Source organism: Trachypithecus francoisi, unplaced genomic scaffold (genome assembly GCF_009764315.1).
Source record: "Trachypithecus francoisi isolate TF-2019V2 unplaced genomic scaffold, Tfra_2.0 Lachesis_group0, whole genome shotgun sequence".
Classification (NCBI taxonomy): Eukaryota; Metazoa; Chordata; class Mammalia; order Primates; family Cercopithecidae; genus Trachypithecus; species Trachypithecus francoisi.
The window spans coordinates 96,279,299-96,291,555 of NW_022681453.1; the positions used below are offsets into that span (position 1 = coordinate 96,279,299).

The 12,257-nt window shown below is 33.5% G+C and overlaps 1 protein-coding gene across 3 annotated transcripts in view; it reads right to left on the reverse strand.

Moving 5' to 3' along the window:
* The window catches only part of EPHA3 (EPH receptor A3), a 372,676-nt gene that overhangs the window by 341,295 nt on the left and 19,124 nt on the right, over positions 1–12,257 (reverse strand). For all 3 annotated transcript variants that reach the window (XM_033211572.1, XM_033211571.1, XM_033211573.1), the window contains exon 2: positions 11,241–11,305. In XM_033211572.1, coding sequence (XP_033067463.1) covers positions 11,241–11,305 — 65 coding nt within the window. The remainder of the gene's footprint in view (positions 1–11,240; positions 11,306–12,257) is intronic.

The window sequence follows — 12,257 nt, forward strand, 5'->3', positions numbered from 1 at the left end:
TATGAAGTGTGTGGCTATCAGTTTTCCTGGGATTCCATGGCATGGAAGAGTATCCAAGTATAGACGATCCAAAATGGTTAAAATTATTTTAAAACATTGCATTGCATCTCTCCTTTCTTGAATAGGCTAAGCTGTCTCCCCGATTGCTGGATTCCTGGTCTTGTCACTTTACATTGAGAAGGGAGGTAGCCATTTGCATTTTTTAAAAATTAGCTTACTCTTAACCTTAGGCCCAAAAGAATATTGGCTGTCACACAGAAAGGAAATGTAATCGCTTCTACTGCGAGAGTACCTTCTGTCCCCCAACACACACTCTTGTGTTTGTTTCTTTTGCCTTCCCTAGTTTACTAGATAATTTTCATGTTCACTGAGTCCTCTATCGGTCCTACAAGTTACTCAGTTTTCCAAATATGACTTCTCTTTGTTTTGTGACTTTATTATAAATATTATCTGATTAATAAAAAAGAAAAGAAAATAATAAAGATTTGATTTTTAAGACTAGCTCCTCCTGGAGTCTTAACAAAATAATAAAAGTTCTACTTGATGCTAAATCATCAAGATATATAACCAAAAGAATAGGAGGCTCATTCTAGGTCCTATTAACCTATAATGGGAACTTTTACAGTGTCCTTTCTGACTTCTATTTGTTCTTCAATTATGCTATCATCCCTGATCACCTGCTTAAAATGTTGTCTTTGACTGATGTGAGTATTTTAGGGTGGCACACAAAATTCATCACAATCTGATCCTAGTAACACTCTGGGAACAGTTAACAGTCATTTCCCAGACAACCTTATATTCTAGTAACTACATGACAGGGACTTTCCAATTCTGTATTCCCATCTCCCTATCACTTAATTCATTGTTTATTTAGTTTTTGGGTTTTAGTATCATCTCTTTTACCATGAGCAATAGATTCCAGATATATAAATACTGTATAAGTATTTGTCAATATTGAAGATACTACATGTGGTTCAAACTAAATTCCAAGATTACATGAAATAAATTTGATGACTTGGAAATAAATTCCTATGACAAATTTCCAGGAACGGATTTCCCAAGTTGCCAGAGAAACATGTCTTTTCTCTTGCTGTGTGTTTACTGTAAAATCCAATATTTAAAAATATAAATAGTTATATTAATCATGAATTATGCACAGTGCTGCATTTAGAGGTTGAGATGAACTACAGCCCTGAATCAAGCAGCAGCTGGATATCTTAGTAAGTACTGTATGCCTCATTACATCAGATAATGATTTTCTAACACAGTGATCCCCAAACTTGAGTAGCATCAGAATCCCATGGACAGCCTATTAAAAATCCTATTGCTGGGCTCCATCCCCAGAGTTTCTAATGCATCAGGTCATGATTAGGGCCCAGAATTTTGCATTTCTAACAACTATTGTAGAGCAATTTAAAAGTAACAAATTTGATCTGTTAGTGTATATATATCAAACTGCTTTATTAACAGAATTAATAAAAATAATGTGTAATAATATGATTTTAGATATACTCAGAAAAATCCAAGTGTATCCGCCTCTTTGACATTTTTCTTCTTATGTCACATGTAATAGAGATAAATGATTTTAGCAACTCCCAAGGAATCTCATATATTACTTTGGTAATATTTTTATTTATATAATAATTTCTCAATAAAGTGAGCATCATATGCAGGAAAATAAGTGATGGTAATCTACACCCTATTAAGGTTGCAGAAATACTTAAGGTGGTTTATATTGTACACATCATAGCCATTAAGCACTCCCAGGTTCAATGACTATCATTTGGGACTTGGGATTTATATAAAAAGTATACTACACCATAGTTTTTATAGACTAAATTTAATTTCTTTTTTTAATTTTTCAAAAGAAATTAAGCACCCAGACTGTAATAAGCCTAAGGGTCAAAGTAATTAAAAATTTTAATAAAAGAGGCAATATTTTAAATAAGCAAAGCTTTTGTGTGAATTATTTTTAAAAATTCTTGTTTTACATGTAATGGAAAGACACAGTTGAAACTCCTTTCCATCAGGGTATGTATCTTGTTTTTATATCCTTCATACAAAAGAACACTTGGAAGCTTGAAAACATAATGTTTAGTCTGAATATACTCTCTATAAAATATTAAAGGAATAGGACATTTCTTAGTAATGCACAAACCTATTCAGTCTGCCATACACTATTTTGCAAGTTTCAACACATTTAATGTATAATGAATTGAATATGAAAGGCATCCTTTTAAAATTATAATATGTATATTTTCGGTCACTTTTATTTTAATAACTGTGCATTTTTGACCAGAAAATATGCTAATTTGAAGTTGAACAACAAAACAGAGCTTAGTGTCAAAGTTATTTGTTTTAGAGAAAAAATGTTATCAATATGAAAAACTAGCAGAAGCAGAATTCAGTCTTCTATTTGGAATTTTTAAATCTACTTTAAAAAACAAAGAATGATAATAGCAAACATGAAATATTTAAATGCTCAAAATAGAAATGAAAATGATTTGACTACATCTTAGCTTTTTATTTAACTTTATATTTAATATATGTTAGGTAATGATCATAAAGCACAAATGAATTTATGAGTAAAGCTGGAGGAAATAAAACCCATGAACTTATGTTTCAAGTCTCCTTTGTTTTAAATCCCACTAAGCGTACATCAAAGTAAAAGAAATGAAATACAGTATACGCTATATTTTTAAAATTCTAATCTAATGTCCCTAAACATAAACACTGTTTTGATGAAGAGAACACAATTCACATAGAGACATAGTGTTAGCAACAGAAAAATCACTTCTATTTTTTTAAAGCATCAAGATAGCATTTTATTTTTAAAAAATTAAATGTTGCTAGAATAAATTCTATCTTATCTGATTTCCAGCACTTGTCCACATTTCCCCTTTTTTTCCAGAGTGCATTTTGTTTCAAGGAAAGGTTCAAAAAAACAAGTCGGTAAGATTTTGCCATGTTTTTCTAATGTAATCAGACATCTTTCCTTGAGAGGTCGGCATAATAGGTGAGAGTGACATACTTAAAATAGAGTCTAGGCAGAACAATTTCAAATGACCAAGAATTACATATCACATATGTCAAAAATCTGATGTTCCTGGATTGACAATTCAGTCTATGAAGTAGAATTTGGACTGTGATTCATAAAGGCAGAATCCCAGGTGGTTATCGCTGAACCCAGATGTCAAAATATTCTTTCTGCATTTAAAACCCCATTCGCAAGGTGAAAGCTAGAAATCCAGTTGGTAAGATTTTGTAGAAACTGAACTTCCCAAATAGCAATAATTCTAATATTACAGGCAAATAACATATTACTGTAAAGTAGAAAAGTAAAGACTTAATTTAGAAAGTATTTTTATTATTTTCATTCCTCTCTATGATTTATTCATTTTAAACAGTTCTATGATTTGCTGAACTGGATTTATTTACAGGATTCTCACTTTTCCCCTCTTGATAACAATCAATATAATTTTCAATATGAAGCTATCTTTATGTAGTGTTTTCTTCAGTTAAACTTCAGTTCACTGGCCAGTTGTATTTTCTAGCTACATTTAACTAAATATGTCTGCTAGTACAAAAGACAATGTAATATATTTAATATAGATATATTATAGATTATACAAGATATATGTGTTTATATATAAGAATTGTACTTAATTTTATGCCATTAAAAGAGACAATGAAATCTCTAAAAGACATTATTTCAAGTAATATAGTATAAATTATCAAATTATTTTCAAAAAACAAAACAAAAATTGATGTTAGCTTTCTTAATTGGCAAAGCTTTTATTATTCATTTTTTAACAATTTTAATTCATGGGCAATTAATATAGGAAATGTAAATGCTGAGAATTAAAGGAGAATTTCGTGAAATGAAGATTGGCCTCACAGAGCTTTCCTGTGAAAGCCAGAGTTTCCTGACTGAAATAAAGATCAGTCGAATGATTGCATTAATGTATAATTGTAAGCTGTGGCTATACAACAAAGAACACGCGTAAGGAGGTAGATGAGCTTATCAGGTGTTACACACTAGGGATGTGGTGAGGGTCATTTAGGAGGTGGTGGGGCAGGAGGGGGGCTTGTGAAAAGTTCAGGAGGTCTCCATGAAGAAGTAACATTTGACCTGAAATCTGAAATATCAATATTTGAGAACATTCTCATCACCAAAAGTTATAAATAAACTGCATACCAAATTACTATGTTTAAACTGCTTCAATTATTAAGTTGATGCAAAAATAATTGCAGTGTTTGCATTGTTGAAATTTGCCATTTGATACTGGAATACATTCTGAATTAAGTGTGAAATATGTTATACGTCATTTTAATGTGCATTTCTCGTTTTGTTTTTGGTAATGACTTATTATTTGCTGTTTTTTATATGTATTTTAGACTATGGAAATGATGTTAGACAAAAAGCAAATTCAAGTGATTTTCTTATTGATGTTCAAAATGGATTGTAAAGCATTGGAGACAACTCACAACACCAACAACGCATTTGGCTCAGGACTGCTAATGAAGGTACAGTGCAGTGGTGGTTCAAGAAGTTTCGCACAGGAAACAAGGGTCTTGAAGATCAGGAGCGTAGTGACCTGTCATTGGAAATTGGCAAGAACCAACTGAGAGTCATCATCGAAGCTGATCCTCTTACAACTACACAAGCGGTTGCCGAAGAACTCAGTGTTGACCATTCTGCAGTCCTTCAGCATTTGAAGTAAATTGGAAAGGTGAAAAAACTTGATAAATGGGTGCCTCATGAGCGGAGAGAAAGTAAAAAAAAAAAAAAAAAAGAAAGAAAAAGAAAAAGAAAAAAAGTTGTTTTCAAGTGTCATTTTCTTATTCTACGCAACAATGAACCATTTCTCAATCAGATTGTAACGTGCGACCAAAAGTGGATTTTATACAACTGGTGACGAGCATTTCAGTGGTTGGACCAAGAAGAAGCTCCAAAGCACTTTCCAAAGCCAAACTTGCATTGAAAAAGTGATGGTCATTGTTTGGTGGTCTGCTGCTGCTTTGATCCACTACAGCTTTCTGAATCCCGGTGAAGCCATTACTTCTGAGAAGTATGCTCAGCAAATTGATGAGAGGCATCGAAAACTGCAATTCCTGCAGCTGGCATTGGTCAACAGAAAGGGTCCAATTCTTGTCCACGACAATGCCCCATGACACATTGCACAAACAATGCTTCAAAAGTTGAACAAATTGAGCTACAAAGTTTTGCCTCATCTATCATATTCACCTGACCTCTCGCCAACTGACTACCACTTCTTCAAGCATTTCGAGAACCTTTTGCAGGGAAATCGCTTCCACAACTAGCAGGATGCAGAAAATGCTTTCCAAGAGCTCATCGAATCCCGAAGCACGAATTTTTATTCTACAGGAATAAACAAACTTATTTCTTGTTGGCAAAAATGTGATGATTGTTATGGTTCCTATTTTGACTAATAAAGATGTGTTTGAGCCTAGTAATAATGATTTAAAATTCACGGTCCAAAACCACAATTCCTTTTGCAGCAAGATTGTATGTGAACTTTTGTCTGTGCAGATTAGATGGAATAAAAATGAAGTGACATCAGAGGAATGTATTGGACTCTGAATTGAGAAGAGGTGCCTGCTGAGACTTCACACAACACTGTCAACTTTCCTTCTCCTAAATACAAATTCAAGACCTGAAGTGCAAACTAAGGTTTATGGAGACACGTAAATGAATTTAGCAAAAGAGTTTGAATTAAAGTGGGAGAACCTCAAAGCTTGTCTTAGAATAAGAAATGATATTTATATAGCTCTTTCACATGTATTATATATATACATATATATACTTATGCTCAAATCTCATTTGCTCTAAAGTGATATGACATAGGAATTACTCTAATTCCCTTTTTTAGAGGTGAAGACAAATGTTTTTTCAAGATTAAAAAAAAAAAATTCCTTTTGAGAGACAGAGTCTGGCTCCGTCATCCAGGCTAGAGTGCAGCGGCTCAGTCATACCCCACTGCAGCCTGGAACTCTTGGGCTCAAGTGATCCTCCCACCTCAGCCCCCTGAATAGCTACAACTACAGGTGAATGCCACAACTCCAGGCTAATTTCTATGTATTTATTTATTTATTGGAGATGGGGTGTTCTTGCTGTTTGCCCAGGCTGATCTTGAAGCCCTGGTCTCAAGTGATTCTCCTACCTTAGGCTCTCAAAGTGCTGGGATTACAGGTGTGAGCCACCCGGTCAGTTTTTGATTAATTGGCTTACATCTGATTATATAGTAAGTGGTAGAGAGAGAATGGAAATGCAGATGCCTCAATTCTAACCAATGTGCTTAACCTGTTTTACTACTCTATTATTTTTGACATCTTACTAAAGTACTAAAAAAGGCAATCTGGAAAAGATATATGACACTATAATACACAATGATAGCCTCCATTTAGAAATTACAGTATTTGAGCAAAGATAAAACATTCTATCCTATCAGGATGCCTTTCATTTGAAAGCATGAAAAATACTAAGAGTGGCTTAAATAACAAAGAAGAGGCATTATTTCACGTAATTCAGTGGTTCAGTGATAACAAGGTTCCATGCTGGTTTCTCTTATGCTCACTGGGCTCTGCCTTTCTAGTCCTGAGAGAAATGCAGCTGCTGCAGATCCAGAGCCTTTATAGAACAAGTCCAAACGGAGGAAATGCTAGGTCTCTCCCTATCTCTCTATCAGGGGGAAAACCTTTCCTAGAAATCACTAGAATTCTGCACCAGTATCATTGGCTTTACTTACACTTGCTTCAACCAATCCCTACCAAAATAACTATCATGGTCATGATTAGTTCTCAGATGAATCAACATTTAACCTACGGAGTAGCAGAAGGGCCATTTTCCAGTAACACTTGGGAGAGTGAACACTTGAACAATATCGATGTTTCTTCCATCAGCAAGGAGAATCCAGATATTGGGTGGGGAATCAGCAAGCTCTCTATTTGCCAAAAGAGTGTTTTCATTTAAGTGCATGTTCACTGCTAAGACATCAATAAATATCTAAAGAAATCTTAATTCCACAATTACTAATTCTGATGCCTCTATTTTCCACAAATATATATTACTCATTTCAGACAGTGCTTTTTCTACACTCCCTGAACCCTACCAGTTCTCACTCTCTTCTTATTGGAGTTTCTTTAATTAAGTGAGTCATAGCTTATGATTTCTTTGTACTAGTTAATCAGGATATCAGTACTACACTAAGTGAAAACTGTGTAGCTCAACCTTCCTTGGATCTCTCCTCCAATGAATTTATGTAATGATATGTAGTCTAAGAAAGTTTACATGGTAAACACTATCAATCAATCAATCAATCAATCATCGATCAATTTAAGTACAATCAATTTAAGAGTCATGTGTAAGCAAAAGACTGTTTTTCTAAGCTGTAACCTAACAATATATAGAAGCTTTGATATGTGTTGATTATTCTCAAAATCAAATATTAATATTGGAACTATTGAATTATTTACCCAAATTTCTGAATAAAATTAAGCCCTGGATTCAAATATCATATTATAATTCATAGTTTACAGGGCCAGAGAAGGTAACTGCTTCTGTCTGCTTTGCTAAAGGCACCAAATATAATGCCAGATAATATGAGTGACAAATAAAACTCTTCCATTGAAAAATGAATTGCTATTTATGACCTCCACAAATAATTTCAGTTTACAAATTTGAGTATTATTTTCATGACCTTCATTTAGAGAAAATTAAAGTTTCATTAAATTTACTCCCAGATATTTATTTGGAGAATTGGTCCAAGGCCTAATAATATATGTAGTATCATATTTACCTACAAGGTTTTCTCTAAGATATGAAGCACCATTCAAAAATAGAGAGAGAAATACTACTCCCAAGAAAATTGCTGAGGCGAATTGTAAAGTTTCATGTATGAATACATCTTTGGAGGAAAAGAAAGAATAGAAAAAGAAAACAAATCATATGAAGGAATGAGCTACTCTTGGCCATTTTTCTCCAAATATGTTAATTTTTTATAGCTCAGGTGATACAAGCATTCCATGAAAGATTCATTTCAAGTTTGAAATGAATCATTGATTTATTTTTTTAAATTTATATTTCAACAGATTTGGAATTCAGAGCTTCTGATAAGAACATGATTTGGAATTTAGAGCTTCTGATGAGAATATGATTGGAAGTTAGAGAAGGAGCTGGCAGTCTCCCAGATCTCCTTAGTTAAGGGCAGTTCCTGATGGAATGCTATTATTAATCCCCCAAGTAAGAGTTTCTCAGCTTAGGCACTGCCATTTTAGACCAGGTCATTCTTCTTTTTAGGGGCTGCCATGTTCATTGTAAGGTATTTAGCAGTACCACTGGTCTCCCCTACTAAATGTAAAAGTGCCTCCTTTCTCCAGTTGTGACAAAAGTCTTCAAATATTGCCAAATATCTGCCCGAGACAAAATAAAAATTCCCTTTTCTCTTACTCGCTCAACCTGTTAAGAACTACTATCCTAAATCAAGAGTGAGAATTTGCAGTGATTTAATATGGTATAATATTGTTATTATGATTTTTCCCCATAAGTTTACAGTCATATTTTAGTTATCCTCCAGTCAGATGCACTGCCAGTTATTATTTAATTAATTTGAAAAATAACAAACTCAAAGTCCATTTCCAGCTATTACTTGTCTTTTTATTTTATGAAAAACCTTTCAGCAAGGATATCACAATTGTTATAAGTATCTATTTCCTTTAAAAACAATACAACCACAAAACTAATCTATCCTTGTCATATTAAAAATGAGAGCAATAAAAATAATTAATTGAATCTTGAGGCACAAATATTTGTATATGCCAGGCTATTAAATCCAAAACCTAAACTTACCATACAGTATTTTCACCTAATAATTTGGTCAATTTCCCAAAAAAACAGTTGACCTAACGTTTTCTAAACTGCACTATATATTTCCTTATATATATTATGGTTAACAAAATATGTGGGAAATTTAAAGGAAATATACACTACATATCACCACAGAACAATAATTCACATCATTTGATTTTATTCTTTTTTTTTTTTTAGCTTTGGGGTTCTTACATATTGTAAGTTTCATGAACTATTGGGGAATTTCTCTTTTCTCCCTGCAAATAATAATGATAAGCTGGAAGAGAATGACCAACTATTTTAGGCTATTTTATGCATCAGAAATAAGAAAATCACAGGTGAAAGATCAACAGAGGACAGCAATGAAGAGGAGCCAATGGGTCTGAGTGGGGATCTCTGAGGCAACAGTAAACCAAAGAAGAAACTGAAAACTTTTGACTGTGGAGGCTATAAGAAATTTCTAGGCAACAAAGAGATAGTAAATTGGGCCAGAGATGGGAAATGTAAAGAAGTAATTTATCCAGAGGAGTGTTTGCCAAATTGAATGTGCTAAAGAGTCACCTATTGAGATACAGATTCTGATTCACAATGTCTGGAGCAGGCTCTGGTAGTCTGCATTTCTAATAATCTCCCACATGTTGATGTTGCTGGTTTGTCCCTGTGTCACACTTTACCCAGCAAGGTGCTAAGAACACCCCACTGTCTACCTCCAACATAGCTCTGGAAGTAGAAGTGCCAACTCTACCCCATCATATTATCTATGAGATTAACAATGGGGGAATTCATTTCCCCCAACTCTCAATATATAAAAATGTGTTACCACCATACCGTCTTTAAAGGAAAACATCAGCCAGACTGTTGCTGTGAAATATAAGATAATTTCTTGTTTTAAAAAATCAACATATATGTATCTATTAGTTACAGATACTAATATAGTAATATATATACCATATTATATAGTATATATAGTATATAGTATGTTTATATGGTATATAGTATACTATATACTAATATATAGTAACTAAACATTACTATAGTTTTTGCTTTTCTTATATCCTGAAGCAGCAAGTTCTCTGGTATATTATCTGAAGGAGTCATGAAAAATTTAAATTTCAAATTAAGGTGAGGTTTGACTTTTAGATGATTAGTTTCAAATGAGTTTTCCAGCTCAATCTTGAGTTTCAATTCACTCTTTAAGACAACCTAGGCTGTGCTTTTATCCTAATCATTGATTCCTTTTACACCTCTGGGAAAACCAAATCCTGGCTTACTTCATACTCTCTGCTCCAAAGTAACTAATGAAGGCTTGATTTTAGGTTTTGGCATATTGTCAAAGTCAAGGTGTGTCAGGAAGAGAAGCAGATACAAAGATGACAGATAGATGAAGTATCTCTGATGGAAAACATCCGCTGGTGAAGAAGCTGGTGCTATCATAAAACTGTGTATATTTAGGCACAAAACTCTAAAGACTGAACACCAATACGAAGTGGAAGTAATTACAATCTCTTGAAAAGATGACTATCATAGAAGGACAGGAATACATACGCTTGTTCCTATGACAAATATTTCAAAATATTTTGCATATTTCACATGTTACACTTAGAAACAAAAAGGTATGTTGGGGAATTTATTACACAATTGTGTAGGGAAAAGAGTTTGAGAAATGTAACCCCACCTCCCATTTTTCAGAAAAACTAAAAGAAAAATTTTCTCCCAGAAAAGGCTCATTATAGTCATTTAGAGCACCAAAATGCTACACACTCTGTAATTTGTATCTGGTTGATAAAATACCAAAGCTATATAAAAAGTTTAAAACTTAAAGGCAGCAGCAGATTTTTTCTAAGTAATATTCTCATTTTTAAACTGATCTAGGCAAATTGTAGACATTTTAAACAAGTAAATTAAGACAATATAGGTTTATAATGTTGAACAATAAATTCTACCTACTTGGAAGAGCAGTTACCGAGGTTAATTTTAAGGCTATGACTTTGGAGATTACCATCCCCAAATACACACTTTCTACATCACCTGAAATTTAGGCAGTCTAATTAATTCACCTATTCTGATCACATCAAAAAAAAAAAAAAAGTCACTCTTAGATCATTAACATGATGCCAACAATAATTAAACTATTTAATCAATCCATTCAAGCAACTGATAAATTAACAAGAAAAAAAATCTTCAAAATTCTCCATAACTCCACTGGACACCAATGTCAAGCTGTGCTACTCCATATATTGAATACTCCTATAAACATAATTTGTCACCAGAAGTACAAGAGTTCTCTTTAGAGAATACAATAAATCCATCTGCTCCCTAAGAAAGGTAATGGAGAAAATGATGTTTCCTTTTGATAGTTTATTAAACTCACCCCATGTGATGGATAAGAGATCCAGCCCAGCTCCCCTTGAATTGTTTTTGAATCCAGTAGATTGACTGAAATAAAACACAATACACAAACACAATTAATAACAGTGAATTATTTCTATTTGCTTCTGTTGAGTTCACATTGTCTGTTGTTGATATTGCTCAAAAAACATAACTCTTCCTTTTCATTATAAGTCTATAATTAGTATAAAAAAAGGGAGTTACAAAAAAGACACAGGGAAAATTAAGAGATCAAAAGTTTCTGTGTCCTTTTAAACTGTTGGCATTTATTAACAAGGATAGGTTAATGTTAAATATACTGACAATTTCTGACATAATAATTACAGATTTAAAGAGGAAACAAAAATGCAAAATAGAAAACAATATTAATGCTAGCATATCAAAATAACTTCAAAATATTAAATTTGATAAATTTGCATATGATTTCACAATTAATTCATTTCTTAAATATGTTGCTACAGTGAATCAATATATGTTTATTTATATTTAATATGGCACCTTCATATTGTCCTCGACTAATACTCAACATAATATTCTGCAATGTGCATTTTTAAAAAATGTATTCATTATTTACTTACATGTAACAAACAAAAAGTTTAACTACCAATATGAGGAGAAATAAAAGTAAAACTATGTTTTATAATAACACCTGTGTAAAGCTTTACTTATTTAAAGTAGTTTTGGCTGGGCGCCGTGGCTCAAGCCTGTAATCCCAGCACTTTGGGAGGCTGAGGCGGGTGGATCACGAGGTCAGGAAATCGCAACCATCCTGGCTAACACCATGAAACCCCGTCTCTACTAAAAATACAAAAAAATTAGCCGGGCGTAATGGCGGGCGCCTGTAGTCCCAGCTACTCGGGAGGCTGAGGCAGGAGAATCGCGGGAACCCGGGAGGCGGAGCTTGCAGTGAGCCGAGATCGCGCCACTGCACTCCAGCCTGGGCGGCAGAGCGAGTATTTTTACTCAAAGGCTTTAGTGGTTTTACTCAGAACTTCGTGCT